At 37.1% G+C, this 20,607-nt stretch overlaps 1 protein-coding gene across 6 annotated transcripts in view; it reads right to left on the bottom strand.

Moving 5' to 3' along the window:
* DYRK1A (dual specificity tyrosine phosphorylation regulated kinase 1A) overlaps positions 1-20,607 on the bottom strand; it is a 129,451-nt gene that overhangs the window by 25,077 nt on the left and 83,767 nt on the right. For 5 of the 6 annotated variants that reach the window (XM_074355605.1, XM_074355645.1, XM_074355763.1 and 2 more), the window contains 4 exons: positions 12,671-12,867; positions 6,583-6,702; positions 4,437-4,625; positions 890-1,037 (listed from right to left, as the gene is read on the bottom strand). In XM_074355605.1, the coding sequence (XP_074211706.1) occupies positions 890-1,037; positions 4,437-4,625; positions 6,583-6,702; positions 12,671-12,867 (654 nt within the window). The remainder of the gene's footprint in view (positions 1-889; positions 1,038-4,436; positions 4,626-6,582; positions 6,703-12,670; positions 12,868-20,607) is intronic. The other variant, XM_074355718.1, reaches the window with a different exon arrangement.

Genomic DNA, 20,607 nt, shown 5'->3' on the forward strand with positions numbered 1-20,607 from the left:
ATGGTTACCAAGTAAACCAGCCAGCATTTCTGAACATGATATGCCTATTTTTAAAAGTCTCTAATTAAATGATCCTAAGATCTCTATCTTAAAATTTATAGCATCTTATTTTTATACTTGGCAGCAATCTGTTTCTTCTCGGTGGCATTTCATTTCAGTGTCATCAAATAAAACAATGATGTTTGACTATCACTGGCGTCTTAGATTTGATTAAAAATAGTATTAGAAAATGTGTAATGAGAAGATAGTTTACCCATATGTCAACTGGCCCTAGAAGTCACTACTTTCATAACTCTTCTGTCCCTTTTTTTTGTTTTCAGAGCCCTGGGACCTTGGATATGTTACTCTTTGAGACCATCTGCAGTACAAGGATTCTACCACCTTCCTTACAGGACTGCTATGACTATTACAGACAATGGAGGAAAAGCACAAGGAATATGGTAGAAGTTCAAGACATGGTGGCTATTATTTCTTGAGGAAGACATTCCAAAAATGGTTCTATAATCATTAACAACATAGTACCTCACTTCTAATTTCTGAGCTGTATTAGAAACGATTAAAGTTAACAAAGAAATCTCTGGAGCTTAATGCATCATTAAAGCAAACAAATGGCACTCATAAGTTGCAAAAAAAAAAAAAAAGAGAGAGAGAGAGAGAGACTATTCTTACTTGTTTTTAGACTATGTACCACCTGGAACGCCATTCCTAAAGATTTAAAATACTACCGCCAGATCAAGTTAACATATATAGATCTGTATGCCCTCCAACAGAAATAACATTTTTATTCAATCACTTTAAGATAAAATCAACATTATCATATAAAAATAACCATTAACTCAAATTTTTGGTCTGGGTCAGGGCACACTGCTTTGTCTGTCTGTCTGTTTACCTATGTAGTATTTCATTTCAGTGTCATGTTTGTTCATGAGCTCAAGAAGTCGCACTTCTATCTGGGCTTGATTCAGAAAAGCCTTCTTGTTCTTTATTATTTTAATGGCAACCCATTCTTGCTCCACACGATCATATGCCTTTACAACCTAAAAGAGAAAAAAAATAAATAATACCTATTTCATTAATGAACTTAACAACAATTTATAATTCACCTTAATTACACATTTATCTAATTCCCATTTTTCTGACCTTCCTAAATATGAGATTCTATTCATTTCCATTCAACAGCATCCATTTATTAGTTTATTGTCACTTTAAGTCAACCTTTTCAATTGGATTTCTTTTGCATCCTTATAGTATTTCTAAACATCCACAAAGTAGATAAGTTTCTTAACAAAATTAGAATAACTATTTTCCTCTTTCAAAAAATAAATTATGAATGTTGACAAGTGCTTTGGTTTTCCACCTTTCTTACTAAATAACATTATAAAACAATACGTCTGACTATTCTTTTAATGAGAGAAGAACCTGGTTTAAGTTCCAAGTATACATGTGAGATATTTAAAAGGTTGTAAGTCATCTGAAAAATGTAGGTAACTTTCTAAATTTAAATTAGATTTTCATAGGTATATAAGAGAACTGGTTTAGACTAAAAAAAATTTTTTAAATAAGCAGGAAATAAGTTAAAATACCATAATTGGAGGATTTTGAGTTTTAAAATGAGAATTAATGCTAAGGAAACTGAAGTGTTCATGAACAAATGACTACACACCTCTCATTTTAAATTTTACTCATTTAAACAAGTTTCACAATGTTCACAAAGATTTACATTAAAAACTAGGAAACAAATACAAAGATAAAAGAAAACTATATCTATACAAATTAGAAATAACCACTATGCCTGATTAAATATTCTTATATTTGTAATATTATATAGTCTGAACAGATAATAGCTTTAGACAATTTTCTAGCATATTCAGAAAGTCTGGAGATGCATGTAGAACTTCAAGTGATTTCAATGTTTTGGTTGAGCATCACTGGATTAGAGGAAGAAAGTGGATGCATGGTCCAAGATCCACATCAGTCAAGGTTATTGTCAATGACAGATCATAAATGGTTCAGCTGAAATCAAACTTAAAATAAAAAAATGCAGTATCTCTGGTTTCACCCAATTCTAAAATAAACTACTGCCTACTGCCTTTTAAATCAGAGGTGACCCATGTAAACATCTGACCACGACCAAGTGGTTTTGATATTCCTCTCTTTCACTGACCATACTTGACCACATCAAGAGTGGCAGTTTAGTGCCCAGATCCTAATGGTCTCCAGGACAAAGGCCACTAACAGGGCCCCAACTATTTACTGACTTTGCAAATGGTTAACTGGCTCAGTGGTAAAACAATGATTTTTGACCTTGAATTATACATTCCATAGGCAGTTTTCAAGAATACCAATGTCCAGAATTCAGTCAGGGATTTTGAGTTCATTAGTCTGGAGCTTAGGCATCAGTCTTCCCTCCCCAACCCCCAACCCCAAAGCTCCCTGGAAATTTTCAATGTGCAATCAGGACTGATAACCACTGGCTTAAGAAATGAAGGAGCTGCTTATTTGACAAGGACCTGGCAGAGAATTTAGAGAAAGCCTGACAAAGTCAATAAGGAAGACTTTATTTGGCGAGTGACAGGTCCTGACCCTGAACACACTTCAGCCTAGGAGAAAAGTGTCCATCAGTCTCATCTGGAAAAATGAATCCTGATGTCAAACAGGCCTGTATTTTCACAAGTATATGATGCTAGCGTGCTCTTAGAAATCAGAGGATGAGAAGAGGTAAAGGGGAGGGGGAGGATCACTGCGAGCTTGAAGAGTGCGTGCCAGGGAAATCTAAGTTCAAAGAGCAAGCCGCGTGGCCCCGACTTCACAGTGGGCATCACAGAAGGCAGACGCCGCCCTGCTGGGGGCAACTGCCAGAGCGTCGGTGTGATTTTGAGGGTGGAGACAGAAATCACTCCACCCAGCGCATTCACAGCCTTACTTACGTAGGCGGTAGGCCTCAGAAACACCTTTTCTTAAGAGGCTCTGACAGAGAAGTAGAAGTTGCTTCTGACAAGAATATTTTGATACAGAAGGGCTCCAATAACACTGAGAAACCCCTGACTCAGAAGAAAGAGGTTAAAATCAAGGGAAAAGGCCCTGAATTACGTAAAATTACAAAAATTCCTTGACATCATGGAAAGGGGCAGGCATACTGTACACGTGACACCAGGGCCTGGCAGAGCCACCCCAGAGCTGCAGAGCTCTGCTAACAACCTTGTTCGTATCTCCTTCAGGTTTCATCGCTTAGGTGTGTCCTAGTCTCAGCCTGCGGCTGCTAGTGGCTTACAGTATTCTTTCTGTCCTAAACACGATCAGATTCACACAGGAAAACCTTTCCTCACAGGGTGATAGAGGCGTATTTTGTTTCTCACAGGGCAGGAACAGATAAGTAAGAATATGTAGGTTCCACAGTTTAAGAAAAAACAAAAACAACCCCCCAAATTGTCAAAAAGTCAAAAGCATTTGGACTGCAAATTAATAACTGCTTCACTGCAGAAAAGTTGCAAGGCAATGGAGAATGGGATGAACAGGAAACCATACCTCAAATAAAACAGCTCTGCGACCCAATGAGACAGGGGGATTTAGGAGCGGGAACAGGTGGGGAAGCCACAGCCCGAGAAAAGCTTCATGAAGTGCAAGGAGGAAGGACTGACAGCTAAGTCTGGGCTCAGCTGATGCAAGACACTGATGGAGTTAGGCTTTTGTCCTCTGTATTGGGCAGGATGGGCAAGTGAGGAGAGGAGAGTTGTGGGTAGAGAGAAGAAGCCAGGAAGGAAGTGAAAAAACCAGGTCCACTGGAGTTCCTTCCTCACTTTCCTAAGCAGCCGCACTGCCCGAGTGGTCCTGCCCATCAGAACTCCACCAGTCACAGCCTTAGCCACGCTGGCACTGTGGGAGGCCTGAGAATGACATCCTGGAGACTGTCTGCCCACTCAGAGGCCTGGCAGAGTTAGAAGAGGAGCCGAAAGACAAAGTCAAGGCACAGCCCCTGGCATCCAAGCCTCTGAAAACGTGAGAGGGCACCTGCTGTGCCAGCTGAAGATCGTTAAGTGTTTTTCTCTTTGAAGAGGAGTATCAGACAGGAACGCAATTATCTCTAACATACATAATGAAGAACCACCCACAGACTCCAAAGCCCCTGTGAAAGAGGCAATACTATCTATCAGTGATTAAAATCAACCACTTAGTAAAGTAGTTACCCAGTAGCCTCAGAAAATAAGTTCAAAAAAACCAAAAAACAAAAAAACCCCACAAAAAACTGCTCATGGAGTTTTTAGAACTGATGCAGTATTAGTACCTTCATAGAACAACGATAATCCAAATACTTACATGTCTGTTGCTGAGATCTATTTACAAACATTAGAAGTGTACTATTGAGAAAAACATGTAACAACATGATTCACTAATACGTCCTTTCTAACTATAAAATTCAGCATTTTCCATTAAATTACCTGTCCAAAGGAACCTTTGCCTATCAAGGAGTCAATTTCGTAACGATCCATCCACTTTTCTCCGTTTTTTACAATATAATCATAGTTATCATCATCATAACCATCATTATAAACCTTCCGCTCCTTCTTATGACTGGAATCGTCTCCCTGGCCCTGTTGGTGTCTTCGCTTCTTTTTTGCATAGTAAACCTGAAATGAGAATATGCAATGTTAACTGTGTCATTAAAACCACTTGGGGGGGGGGGGGTGGCGCACACCATATATCAAGAGTATATATGAGACAAATCTGCTATCGGTAGGAAATAGATGAATTTTTATTCTTTGTAACACACACAAATGAAATAAAGAATTTTCTATAGTTGCTATTTGAATTACAGAATAACACTAATATATAACCAGGGAAAATTTCTGCAGTAAAATTCCCTTTAGAATTATACAGTTTATACATTTTATAAATAGATGTTAAGTGACTGGAGCAACGCCTCCCATTCAAGAAGAGTAACAGGACCTGATCTACATTTATTTTTTTAAACCAAGATATAATTTATATACAGTGAAATGGCATAGATCTCAAGAGTGTATCATATGAGAGATTCTGGAAAATTGCACATGTTGATGCAATCAACAAATGCCAAACAAAATAAATAACATTTTCAGCCTCCTTATATTCAAGTTCCTTCTTGCCCCCTTCTAGTCAATCCCAATTTTATTTTTGATCCTAAGGCAAAAGAGTTTAAAAATGGAAGTTTAAATGTATATGAACTGATGTTTTACTAATATAAAAGGGGCCTCTGAGACATGCCCAGTTTTTAAGCCTATACCAACACATAAATGAAAAACAGATATGCTCCCTACCTATCCCACACACTAAAGGCCATGAACCTTGTGGTTGATCACAAAATGAGTTATTTTCCTTATATCTGTTTTTCTTATAGTTTCTAAGACTAGTAAAAAATAATAGGTAGACTAGGCAATAGTCCAAGTGATTGGTAACTAACTGAGGAAGCTGTAAATTACACTGCAAGGAGCAACATCACAAAAATTCTAGTTTACAAGGTGGCAAAACAGTTAAAAACAAGCTTCAACAGAGTTACTGTTAACAGTTTAACAATTTATCAGATATTAACAAACTGACATTAATAAAGTGTTAACAATTTTATCAGATATTTTCAGATAACCAAAAGCTGGTTTGGCACATCTTTTATAACACATTATGTACAAAATCCAATTTAGAAATGTTCCTCATTGAATTCATTCCAATTTTATCTTGCCACAATGCCACAGTAACATAAATACTGCCATTAAACAGCATCAAACTATTATAAAATTTATACACACATAAGAACATCTTTTTAGATAAGTGGCTCTAACACTGGTAGAAGATAAGCCTTCAGTGTGAAAGGATGTACGGCCCCCCGGAAAAGGAAAGAAAGCACAGGCACTCTTCTCCAGAAAAGCTCATTTAATAATTAATTACAGAGCTAGAGTTGCGGTTAGAAGCAAGTAACAATCATGCCAGAGGCCTAAGACAACACCAGAAAAATAATTTTTGGAGGCAGAGTCAAGTTGGAAGATGAGTAATTCAAAGTGCATTTTTTTTATCATACTTACTTCCACCAAAAAGGCTTTCAGATATCTTACAATGAAAAGATACTGATAAAAGAACACATATCAATTTAAAAAGAAAATTACATAGATAAACTAGGCCAGATGCCTGTTAATGGGTACTGAATACATCTCAGAGCTTCCTGACATCCACGGCCATAGGAGAAACAGATAAATGAAAATTTAAGCGAAATTCTAACATATTCAGACTTCTCCAGCGTCATTATTCCCTCCCTTCCCCTTTCTTGGTTTGAAGAGGAGTTATTATAGAAGTGATAACTCAGCCTATATTAAACATTTTGAAAAAGAAGGAAAGTTATCCATAATTATCTTAATTTTCTGTAGTCCTTGTTAATATGTCTTTTTTCTTTTACGTAATTATACTATCTATAAATCATTAACTTACCAGTCTTCATAATAGTCATCAATATGACAAATCATTGGGAGTAAAAAATTTTAGTATGTTTAAATACATCACAAAATAACTTCTTTCCCCTATTCTATTGCAAGATAGATGGTGTTATAACAAATCAAGTCTTACCTCATTAATATGCTTATATGTTTTGATCAAGTCAACAGAAAGTTTTCTCAGGGGAGCAGTAGCTGGATCACGGAAGGTTTGGGGCATCCGCCTCTGTAACATGACAATATCAGGCATCACCTTAAATAGACAGAAAAGACTAGCACTTTAACTATACTGTACTGGCATGAATTCCCTCTTTTGTAACCTGTGTATATGTATTACTAAAAAAAAAAAAAAAAAAAGACATCTACATTAGAAGTTTCAGTTATCTCTTTTAACTGGAATCCAATGAAGACAACCACTGGAAAAATGAATGAAACGAGAAGATAATATGCCCAGCTGCCCAAGGCTTCAATTCTGTTCCCCAAATTAAACAACAGCATTATAGACATACCCCTGGTTCAGGAGACATGCATGATATGCTGCCCAAGAGGGCTTCTCCATCATACAATTAGCCAAGGAAAAACTTCTGAATTATTCCTAAGCCTGACCTGGTTCACAGCAGGCAAAGACTAACTCATCTTCCAGCCTCCTAAGACAAGATTTTAGGACCCAGCTGGCACCATGGTGCAAGCTGGTCACAGGGCAGAGATGGAGTTTGGTGCTGCAGAAGTGCAGCTCCCAACACCCCGAGAGCCTGCCCTCCAACAAGTGTCTGCCTATAATGTAAGCAAGGCTGAAATCTGCACTCACTTCTTTACCATAATTGAGTAAAGCATGCCCTCCACCTGACGCATCTGAGCCTGCCCTCCACGTTCCCTTCGCCCCCGCCCTGCTGAGTTATCACCACCTGACATGCTAGTATACATTTACTCATTTACTGGTTTTGGTTTGTCCTCCTTCCACTACAAAGAAAACTCCATGTGGCACAGGGATTTTGTTCAATGTTGTATTACCTTTGCCTACAACAGTGCCTGGCACATGGTAGGTTCTTTAATAAATATCTGTTGAATAAACAAATGAATCCATAATACCAGTATCTCTACTTCTGATTACACTAAGAGCTGACCACAAATAAGTTCCAGAGGACACCTTAAAGCTAATGAAACTTTCTTTTAAAAAACTCATTTCAGCCGTACTCTCAGCACAACGCTAAACCACGTCTTTCATCACCCAGTAAGCAGTCAGAGTACAACTGTGAGCTTCCTGCTAGACGGGGGCTGGAGCAGGAACACGAATGTCCTCCATACACAAGCACACCCAGGGACACTGCAACTAGCATGCCAGTGATGCTGGATTGTTGTTCCCACCCCACTCTGCCACGTGGCAAGCCTCAGTAAAAGGGTTCCCAGTGGGGCTTCTTGCAACCAAGAGATCCAGATCCTCAAAACCAATTAATTACATCAAGGTACCTACAGTCCCTACCATTAGCCATCCTTGGATTCCTGTCTAGCTCTTTTACAGACATTTATACCAGCAAAATCTACTGAGCCAGGAGCCCCTGATGCAGCCCCTTTCAAAGGACACTCTGGTCAATTTGAAGGGCAGAGAGAAAGCAAACACATCACACTAAGGCCTAACAGAAATGTCTGGAGTCTTGGGAAAATTAACCAAGTTAACTCACACTAACAAAAAAGAAGAGAGGAGGGTAGCGGTAACAATGGACGCAACAGAAAAGAATCACCATCCCCGCAGCATGAGAAGGTGGAGGGACCACAGCAGTGAGCAAACCGATTTTAACACTGATTTCCTCTGCATCTACACTCAAATTCTGTAAGTTGTTACCCAGATAGAATATTCACTGAATTACTGTATTCAGTTAATGATGATCTTTTCCCATGATCTCTCCTTCTCAAAGTTCCAAATAAGGTTTAAGGGGACAAACGGTGATTATAACTATTTGTCTGAAAATATAGTAAGACTTAATGAGACAATCTGAATTAATTTTTAAAATACATATTGTTTTATTTTTTTAAATATAAACAGGTACAACTAGACTCACAGAATATTTGGCTCTCGTACCAGTCCTTGGAAACTGAAGGAATAGACAATATCAGTATAAGCATGCCAGTTATTTTCATGCGAATGAAGTTGTAAGCATTTAAGGTAATGAAACAGGGTTCTCATAATCTATTTCCTTTCCTGTTTTTTAAGCACTGGCATTGTTTTCAAGCAGGTAATGTTCTCGGCAAGACCCTTATTGGACTACTGGAGTGCAGCCTCACTGTGAGGTTTCACAAAATCCGAACCAGTGAAATACTTCATTACCACTGTAGTAAGAGTTGACAGAAGGTATAACTATCATTAGAGACAAATGAATTACTTAAGTAGTTAACAATAAAATAATAACTGCAGCAGCAAGTGTTTGCTATACACTGTATTTTGGGCATGCATATTTTTACATCTTTCATGTAATCTTCTCAACAATCTCACGAAAATAAGTAATGCTCCTGTCACCATTTTACAAATGAGAAACCTGTGTTCCTGATGTAAAATTACTTGACCAAGGTCCTAGAGCCAGTAAAATAATACAGATGAGAAGAGAACTAAGGCAGTCTCACGCCCAACCCCACGCTCTGAATCACAGCACTGGGCCAGGGGCTCCCTGTTAATTTTAGGAGTCTATTCTAGCTTCTTGGCGGAATCATTTTTAGGCTATTTGTTGGGCAAAATAATCGAGCCATGCATAATATATACCAATAAAACAAACATATGCATTTATTAAAATTAGTTATGTTCAAAACTATAAATATGTTTAAGTTTTCAACTTGCTCACTTACAATTCCACTGGTATTTCAAACACTGGAAAATTTTGAACCAATGACTACATCTTTCCAGGAGTAACTATGCTCACTTAAAACACCAAAATCACACAATCAAAAAAAGATTTTTTAATGTACTGCACAGACCTGAAATTGGCTATGAAAGTAATTCTGACTACCACATTTTTATGCACACAGTGTGTAAGTGTGCCCTACGCACTTGGCCATGTCACGACACTGCTAACCTTTTCACAACTGGCCAAACCGCCTACAAGGCCAAGTCAAATAGCTAATTCTAAATATCTTAACTTTTCTTACATACTTTTGGCAACAAAAGTTACTATTTCAGGAACTTATGTATATATAAACCAGATGCATTCCATCCACAAAAAATTGGCCTTTGGATCAGACTGTACTTCAGTGCTTCCAATAGTGCCTTGTACAGAGTAGATGCTCAAAACACATGGGAAGAACAAATTAATTCCTACAAACAATACAACACTTTCTTTACTAACTTTCATTGTGATTTCATGTTAGATAACCAAATTTTCTGTTTTTCACTACTGTAATGCCATAATCACAAATCCAGAATTAGAAAATAATTTTTCCAAATACACAGTTACAAATTTATACTCAAACTCAAACCAGCCCTAACCATCTGATGCTTTGTCCACTTCCAACTTCCACAGTCACAAAGTCAGGAGAATGTAATGTTAACAAGCTCCCTTCTTCCCTTCCCCAGCTGGGTGAAAAAACCCAGTGGTTCAGAGGACCCAGGAGCTCACCAAGCTGCTGCAGGTAGCGAGCTCCCCTCCACACCGCTGCTCAACGTCCTCCCTGCAAAAGGGATTGCTGCTGAGATAATTCTCCTGCTGCCTCCTCAGCTATCTGGCTCTGGGAGCCAAAAACAGCCACACCTCCAAGGCTCCAAATCTCCTGACCTTTCTGTGTGAAGACCCAGATCACAAAGACAAAAAAAAAAAAAAAAAAAAAAAAGGCAGTAGTTCTCACCTCCTGCTTAGATCAGTTACAAGAGCTAAACAATCTTTTTTTCTTGAAAAGATTCCATAGTGTAAGTGCCAGGACTTCATTAAAAAATTGTTTCCTAGTTTAATAATACCTATTCTATCCATTTTATTTACATTTACCTCATATTTTCATGTATAGTAGAGTAAGAAACACTATATCCTGCCATTCTTGCTATCTTGAGACCTATTAATAAAGCTGAACGGCATACATAACACATATGCAGAACACAAGTTTAAGAACCATGAAAGGTGCAGTGAAAACTGTAATAGCCCAAACAGGCTCAGCATTCCAAACAGTAACCATACTTTTCCACACTTTTACTACATTTATCTTTTCAACAAAACTGTGTTTAAATTTATATGAAACACACATATTAGAAGGATTAATTACCAGAAATGAAATGTTAAAGTAAGTTCATTTCAATTTACTTGTACAATAAACCCTACTGTAAAGACACTGACAGGATGATTAACAAGAAACAATGGAAATCAAATAATGAAACTACCAAAGTTTAGAGCTAGAAGGCACTTGGGTGAGTGGGATGTCTAGTCTAGTCCAATCTTACATTCAAGGAACAGAGAGAAGGGTCCATGTGGCCTGACTCAAGTTACACAACTAGATCATTAGTCAAGATCTGGAACCCACGTCTGGTAGACCAGGCCACATCAGCACACAGTTTTAGTGTTTTATACTTCAGTTAGAAGAAAGCTTTTAATCTGACTGCCTTCGGTTCGGAAAATTCTGGAGTTTGGCAAAAATATCTGGCTGAATATTATTACTTAAAAGATTGTTTTTTTATACAATATGAATCAAAAAATATTCTACAGCTTAAAATGGATACTAAATTAACTTATCTCTTATTTGAAAACAAACCACAAATAAGATGTTAGTTGTATCTAAAAATAGGTACTTTGCTAGCTAACTAGATTATCTACTACAATAACATAACCATAAAAATAACTTTAAAGGACTGGGTTTTTTCCTAGTCCTTTGCAGATGCCAGATGTTAGAGCGTAAAGTGCACTGTATCTATAAAAGAAAGAAGCCTGGGCTGGACCCCAGAGTCTACTGCCTACATACTTGGAGAGATCACAAATGGGAGCTCAAGTCCCTTCAGCTGCAAAACAGATTAAGAACAGGCAGCCTGCCTGATAGGCTGCTTCTGAACAAGCGGGAAAATGAATCCAAACATACTTTGTTTCTTACAAGTACGATGCAAATGGATCATTATGCTATCATTATGTGGAAGTCCAGAGAATTTTCTTCTGGTACACACACACTTTCCAGTTTTGACCAACTACTCTAATTCTCAAACATACAATTCCTCAATTTACTGCATAGAAGAATTCTTAAGTCCCGCCATAATTTATTTTACTATTTTATTGTGAATGTTATTTACATGCTGTAATACATTTTATAAATGTAGAATCAGGTCAACTATTGACAATATTTTATTTTAATACATACAAGGGTGTCCTCAAATAATGGCGTTACTTAACTGTAGCCAATAGCTTATTAAAACCACATACTATTAAGTTAGAAAAAACTAATTTCCCTCAAATACTCCAGTAAAAGAAATACTCTGAAACTTTCCAAGTTTTTGATCATATTAAAAGACCTAAGTAAACAGTGGCAAACCAAATTCCTAAGTACATGGAAAAACAGCCACTTTCAGTGCTCATCACACACTTAACCTCAGAGGGAAAGAAACTTTACCACAACTATAGCTAGTTAAAAAAAAAATCCTTCCCAAACCAAAAATCAACATAGTAGATGCAGTTAATTCAGGAAGATATTAAAAATACATACACACATGCATATATGTATGTAGGTCAAGAGATTTCAGCACTTACTTCATACTATTCTTATGGAAAATTACTGAATCTCTAGTCTGAATATTAGAATGAGCAGCATAACTAATTTACATTAATTTTAAGGAGTTTCACATTTACTTGTAGGTATGTGTATAAAGTAGTTTATAACAGCATAAAATCAGCTCCATCAGTTTGCTATAATGGAATCTGACTTGTTTTCCTATAACTTAAATTTTTCTACTTAACCATCTTTCCCTAAAAATAAGCTTCCAGTTTCTTTAACTAATATTCTCTAGAAATAACTTTCCCCCTTATTGCAAAATGAGAGAATGTGCTTATGTTTATATGTGTTTTTTAATTAAAGTGAAAAACATAGGGGAAAGAGAAAAAAACCAACAAAAATTTTAATGCAAACTTCTTAACATTGTATTTTGTTAATGTGAAGTCCCATGTGACACGTAAAACTGAAAACCATTAAGGTATTTGCCTGTTTTCTATTACACCATTTTAAGGAATAAATGACCATCCCAACAAATCATTTCTGATACATCGTAAACTTACCTGGTTAGTTAGAGGTTGCTGAATCTGGTCAGAATAAGATAAGGCAGAAACCTGTTGGTCACTTATGTTTGGCTGGCGACGGTCACTGTACTGATGTGAATGGGGCATCTGTCCAGCCATCTGAAGGCCAGCAGCATGGAATGAAAATGACGGTGCAAGCCGAACAGATGAAGGTTTGCATGCTGAAGTCTCTCCTCCTACAAGAAGATAATAAGTGAGGCTTAAAGGGTGCATTCATATCCTAATGTTTGTACCTTCTGATCTATTTGATAGTTCTTTAAATTAAGAACTTTAGGATGTTCAATTATATTAAAAACCTTTAATACTACAAACAAGGATATGATACTCAACACAAATGTTGTACGTTAAATGGTATAGAACCCAGTAGTGATTAAAGTGAGTATCTATAAATCTGTTTTAAGAGAAAATCTTAAAACACATCTTTTTGTAAAGCAATGGAAACAACCTTTAATACTTTTTCACATACAAGATTTTCATCAGTTGAGAACCGTAAATTGCAAAAGTAATCTCTGAATGCCCGCACCAGGCCTGTCCAGTGGGGCAGCTCTTTAGCAATCAGTTCAGAGGAGCACTGCTGAGGCTCCGCTTTACACCTGCCAGGTGTACGGCAATCAGCCCCCCTGGCATCCTCCAAAGCAGGTGAGAAATTCGTCCTAATGGTGCTCGCCACTGACACAGGTAATTAAAGGCTGAGCACACAACACATGGAAATAAATTCACAGGCTGCTGTATTCCTCTGGACTCTTCTTACACAGTCCCAAGAGAACCTAGACCAGGCAAGCCTGCCACAAAATGACAGTCAATAATTATTTCGCAGGTAGGCTGAGACCATGGTCATGATTTTTCATGGTAGAAATGGAAAATTAACATTTTGGTCCATAAAAGTACTTGCTAGCTAACTAACAAAAGTTACTTTTTCCTTAAGAAAAGAAAAAGACTTTTCTTCTTATAGTCAACAAAACTTTCAATCACAAACTAAAGTCAGAAGGCAAAGCATAAAACTCCTGGTCAACCAACACTGGCCCAGAATACCTGTTTTTTTTTTGTTTGTTTTTTTAAGTAAACCACCGAACTCTCACCACACTGTTTAGCACCATGGTACTTTTTCTCAAGCTGACTTGTTTCAAAACACACACCAGCACTGGTCCAAAAGTGAAGAGCACAGACTCTTAGCCAGGCTGCTGCAGTTTGAAATTTCAGCTCCATACTTAACCAGCTGTGTGGCCTTGCACACCTAATGTCCTGATAATGATAATAATATGTACCTCAAACAGCTGTGGCGAAGGTTAAGCACTTTAATACGTGTAAAGTACTGAGAACAGCTCTGGCAGTGACAGCTAGCTTAACATCTGCTGCAGTCACCGCACTGAAAGGTACATTCACGATGAAGAGACGAGCACCCTTCTCGTGGAGTGTACAACCTCTACCTGAATGTCGCATGGATTCTGCAAACTAAAGACAACAAAGCTCAATTCCCCCCAAAATAGAAGTTCCACTTCCATATTCTCCCACAGCGAATGCCACTGTCTCCCATGAGCCAATCAGAATCAAGGCTCTGGGAGTCACAGTAGAGCTCTTTTCGTCCACAAACCACCTCTCACAAGTAACAGCCCCATCTTGTTCCCACCTCCTGCAGAACACTCGGATACCACCTCTCCTTCCCGCCTCCGTCACCCCATGCCGCACTCAGACAACTGCAACAGATCCCTAACAGCTCGCTCTGTCTTTACCTTGCCCATCTGCAATTCTGTATTTCTTCAGTGAGATGGCTACAGCGGCCTTTCTAAAGTGCAAATCTCAAGTCTTCACCCCTGCTTACAAGTGCACATCACCTGCATTAGCTCTGCTTTTAGACCTCGGACTCTGTCCCCTCCTTTCGCAGCACGAGGCCCTTAACTGACCCAGAGTATATGACTGATAAACGTCTGCTGAACACGTTAAAGGACCACGTCTTCATGGCAAATGGGGTAACTTATCTAAACAATTCATTAATCAGAATTTAAAATACATTCAGTTAATTCAATTATGTGGAACAATTCTGTTCAGTTTAAAGGGGGTGGGGTTGATTACATCCGAAGGAAATAATAGATGCTATGCACAAATACAGTTAGGAAACAATATATAACCTGGTACTGTTTGCAACAGCAAACAACTGGAAATCTAAATGTCAAATAATTGGTGCGGGGGTGGGGGGGTGTATGCTTAAATCTGCATGTTAAAAACAAAAGAAAACTGGGAAGGAATATAAATAAATAAAATATATATATGAAAAGAACTGAGGTCCTTGATATACAAACAACTCAGAAATAAACAGTAAAAAAACTAAGACCCTGCATCATAAAGACAGCAACTCTCGGCCCTAGTTTCCCTGCCTACAGCAGAGGTGTTATTACACTAACCCCAGTCCCTTAGGTCTGTCACAAAGTTTAAATGAGATACCACAAGTAGACATGCAGAATAGAACCCAGCACATAATAACCATTTTTTTAAAAAATTAATTTCGATTTCTATTATCAGTGCCATTATTAAATTCTATGCTTAAACTTGTTTATATATATATATATATATATATATATATATATACAGAAATTAGAATACAGCTTAAACAATTATCATCAACTGAACTTGTCAGGCAGGAATAATAAAAACTGCCATCTTCCCAGAACCACCCCACCACTGGTCCACAACCACTCACAGTCAATGCTGAATTCTCTCTCCCCCAAAAGTCATTAATATCCTGAACTCCATAATCAGATTAGTTTTAACTTTATATAAGTGAATCTGTTTAAGCTACAGTTTGTTCATTATCATTACTTTATAGTACCCCACTGTATGAACAAGTGACGATTTATTTATCCATTCTTCTTTTGACTGACACTGGATTATTTCCAGTTCAGAGCTATTATGAATACTGCCACTGGGAAGATTTTTGTTATACGTCTTTCTGCATATATAGAGATGCTGTCCTATTTTTTTTTTGTTTTTCATCTAATTTTTCCCTAGCAGTTTATGAAAACTCCCTGTGCTCCACTCCATTCCTTCACCAACACCTAGAATCATCAGTATCTCTGATTTCAGCCACGACAGTGTATTGGTACTCCATTGTGATTTTAATGTGTTTTCCTGATGACTGTGAGCACCTTTTCATTTATTTACTGGCCACCTGGATATCCACTTTTGTGAAATGCCCAGATTGTTTTTCCATTTTTCTATGAAGAGAGTCTTTTTCGTACAAATTTCTACATTTTTTAAAAAGTCTATTTTTAACATACTTTGGATGTAAGCCCTTATTGATTAGATGCTTTGCACTGTCACTCTCTTAGTGTTATTTTTTTGATGAATGTGATCTCTTAATTTTACCAACTTTTGTTTAAAGTTAGTTCTTTTGCTGTCTGTTTTAAGAAATCTTTCCTTATATCAAAGTCATGAAGAAATTCTATGTTATCTTCCAAAAGTTCAGTTTTACCATTCACACCTAGAGACGGGCAATGCTCTTAGATCTGATTTCTGTGTTTGTGATAGCAATCAAGTTTCACTTCCCCCAGAATGGACATCCAATTAACTAGGAACCAGTCGTTAAAAGGACAAACTTTCCCCAATGTCTTGTAATGTCATCTTTATCATAAATCATATTCCCACATATGCCTGGATCTGTTTTTGGATTCTTTGATCTGCTGGATACAGACTTACCTAGGTTTCTTATGTCTTTGCCTAAGAACCAGACGTTGTCTAAATTATAACAGCTTCAGAAATTTAAATATCTAGTAGAGAATTTTGTTCTTCTTCAAGAATGTTTGCCTACCCTTAGCCTTTTGTGTGTCCATCTATGTTTTAGAATTAGCTCATCAAATTCACCAAAATAAACAAACTCATGCTGGGGTTCTGATTGAATCTGCATTATCTCAAACAGGGCTGTCCAACAGAATGTTCTGCAATGATGGATTTATCTGCACTGTTTAATAAGTAACTACTAGCAAAACTGGTGACTTGAATAGTTTTTTTTCCCCTCTTCCCTTTGCCTTACTCTCCCTGCTGGGACCTCCAATACAGTGGTGATTAGAAGAGGAGATACAGGTGCTACTGTCTTATTCCCAACCTCAGAAAGAAAGCTTTCAATATCTCTTCAGTATCGTGGTTGCTGTAGGTATTTAACTGAGAACGACTATCAGGTTAAAGAAATTCCCTTCTAATCCTAGTTTGCTAAAACTTTTTCCTCAAATGGATGCTGAATTTTATTAAGTGCTTTTTCTGCATCCATTGAAATAACATGACTTTTCTGATTTACTCGGCTAATGCGGTCAACTACACTGATCGGTTTATGAATGGTAAACCATTCACTGTGCATTCCTGGAATTCAGTTTGGTCATAACTATCCTTCTGTAGTAGATTCACTGGTGAAATCATCTGGACCTGGAGTTTTCTTTGTGGGTAGATTTTTCTATTAAAGGTACTATTTCTTTAATATGACCATTCAGATTTTGTTATTTCCCGGTGTCTGTTTGGGTAGGTTGTATTTTTCTAATAGTATGTGAACTTCACCTAAATTTCAAATGCACTGGTATCACTTTCCTCACAATATCCTCTCTTGAAAGCTTTTCAATGTTTGTAGTGACAGCTCCTTCACCTAATACTGGCTAAGACAACCTCTTTCTTCTGTGTGATAAGTCTTTGATTGTGATCAGTTTGATTAATAAATCAAAGGTTTATTAATTTTATTAAGTATATTCTTTTATATTTATCTTCTATTTCTGCACTCATCCTTGATATCAGTTAGCGAGAGGTGTATTAAAAATCTCCCATTTAAAAAGTTATGTTACTGGATTATATAAATTTAAAGCTCTTATACCTTCCTGATGAATAAAATCTTTTATCGTTTTAAGTTGTCCCTCTGTTTCCAATAGTGTTCTGCTATACTAATATATACTAATAACCACACCAAGCCTACTCTTCATCTTTGCATGTATGTGTTTTGTCCATCCTTTCGCTTTCAACTGTTACATTTCCTTATACTTTAGATTTACCTCTTATAAACAGTTATCTATGAGTTTAATTCATGTATGAACACTAGTAACCCTTCTACTTATTCCAACTGTTTTATGCTCCTTTCTTATCTTCTGCTGGATTAATCTTTTTACACCCCCCCTTGCATGCAAATTACTTTATTATTTTTAGTTATTTCATACATTACAATATATATTATATATCCTTGACTCATCAAAATCTAATTACTCCTTTAATCTGTATACTATTGTTGACTTGTGTATGTATACACACACACAGTCACAAGACAGCAACTAATCATCCAGTGTGAACAGAATCAGACTCAAGGATACATTTAGAGGGACAGGTGGGTATTTTGTGATATCCAGACAGCTAGGAAAGAATTACAAAGAAATGGATAGCTGCTGCTTGATTATTACTATTATATAACTATACTCCTAAAATACTAGTTTCATTTTCTGAATCTACATCCAGCCAATTACATGCATTAAAATCAACAAGCACTTACTGAGGTTACACTAACTACAGCATTGTTTTGTGGGGTAACAATGCTGCTCATGATCTATAACAGTGTGTCTCAAACTTTAACATGCTTACGAATTGCCTTTGTATCTTGTTAAAACTGCAGATTCTTAAAACTAAACCAAAAAACACTGCAGATTCTGATTCCATAGATCTAGGGTAGGACTTGAGAGTCTCCACAAGCCTCCAGATCATGCCATTGCTGCTTTGAATAGCATTTTTTAAAAATTTAACGGCTCACCTTAATAAAAGATTATTTTCCAACTAATGAAACTAGCAGATAACCCAAAAATAAGCTATAGTCTGACTACACAATACACTATAGGGCCCCCACACACACACATTTACCTTCCTAGGTTAAGATTTTGGGGTTTGTTTGGGTTTTTTTTTTAAGACCAATACACACCCCAATGTGTAAGGGTGGTATGGTAGGTGATAAAGAATCTGATGTTCCTTTTAAAATTTGCTGTAGGTAATCTAAATGTGGATTAACTAGCAATAACTATGTTTCTCACTTGTGAGATTTTTTTTTAAGGCTATTTACTCCACCATCTATTAGAACTACTTAGTAACGTTACCATCTATTTAGTGACATGAAAGAAGATTACGCTTCTAGTGCTGAGGCCTCACAACTTATGGTCTGTGTCTGGGCGCATCTGCCACATGCTCACTGCTCCTTTCTCAGCTCAACTGCTGTGTGTGAAATCCACAAAGAGACTCAAGTTCAGTTTCCTCCCACGATGCCAGAAAGCATTTAAGGTGTTCCCTCATCCATCCCTCTCCTAGAGTAAGACTCCAAAAAGACAAATAATGTGGGACTCTCTTGCCAACCTGATTTTATAATTAAGCAAATCATCATGGTTTTTATTCTTTCTAAAGTTTCCATCTTCCCTTTTAATACAAATGTTAATGAGAAAAAGGATTCAGTTGATTCTATAACAGAGCTGATGATAATAAAGTGTTAGGTTGAACTACATGAAATTGCTAATATCAGACCTCCTTTGGCCTACAAAACAGCAATGTCATACGGTTTACTCTATATCTACCATATTACATACTCTGTAATCAATTAAATTAAAAATCAGCTACAATATTTTAGCCCAAGAATGTGTCACATGTTGCAGTATCGGGCATTTTAATGAAAAATTTATATTTAATTCAAAATTACCTTCGAAATCATTATTTGGAGTTCAATTTCAAAATAATATTTTAAATTGCTGCCAAATATTACAAAAGGCAATTTGGAGAAAGTATGTGGGTAGGGTCGTATCTTCACTTTTTTACATTATTCCGAACTATGTGGATCTTTTTTACCATGAGGATATTTCTGAAACTTTAAAAAAAGTTCATTAAAATTTTGTTGATAATTAAAGTTTACTAAAAAGTGAAGTAGCTTTCTCACTCCAGCCAAGTTACTATGTCCTAGCAAGAAGCTATAACTAGAGACCATAACACTAGTAGAGATTAGCACTGATTCTAGAGAGAAACGTTCCTTGAACAGATCTCAGAGACTGGGAGACAGCAAGACTCAAAACAGCAGAGGTTAAAAGGAGAGCAAACACCGAAGAGAAAAGCCTGGGAGGAGACCCTGAGTGAAAATAACAACCATTTTTAATCTCTGATCTAAGACCCACATGGAGCTCCACCTGTAACTAACCCGAATTTCTTCTGATTATTACTATGTTGATAAGGGACCACCCTTATGACAGTATCAATCCACATTAGATTTTAAAGAGACAGAACAATATTAAAGAATAAAAATAAATGAAAATAATTCCAGGTAATTAAAACTACAGCATTCAAAGGTGGAAACTTTTATGAGGCCAAGTTTCTGAAACAGAATCTCCTAAGAAGTGAGGGAAGGGCAACCAAGCTTAGGTGGGAAGAAATCTGCAAGGGCCCTAGCAACAAGACACATCTGTAACAAAAGAGAAGAAAAATGCTGAATAGCCAGTTGCACTTTTAATGATGGCTGGAAAGAAAGGTACACAAAGGGAGTGACTGAATGGACATCCACAAGGAAGTTCGGTTCAGCAGGATATCATTAACACCAAGAACAGTGCCTGGGGCATGGCCTGCATTCAATAAATATTTGTTCAATGAAAAAGTGAATGAGTCCATTAGGAATATTTAGAATGTGAAGAAATGGTTCAGAGAGGGAGAAAGCTAATCAGGGGATAAGGATGAAAGAATTTTTAAAAGGAGGGGCTTATGAGTCAGAAATAAGGAACAGCATGATCCTAGCACAGGCTACACACGTCTCTTGCCGACAGTCAGTTTCTCTTACTCATGCACAGAGCACAGTGCCTGCCTCCACAGCAGGTGTTAAATAAACATATATTAAGGTGAAACTATGTTATGCTTCTGTAAATTATCTAATTTTAAGGACAAAT

This window comes from Camelus bactrianus, chromosome 1 (assembly GCF_048773025.1).
Source record: "Camelus bactrianus isolate YW-2024 breed Bactrian camel chromosome 1, ASM4877302v1, whole genome shotgun sequence".
Lineage (NCBI taxonomy): Eukaryota > Metazoa > Chordata > Mammalia > Artiodactyla > Camelidae > Camelus > Camelus bactrianus.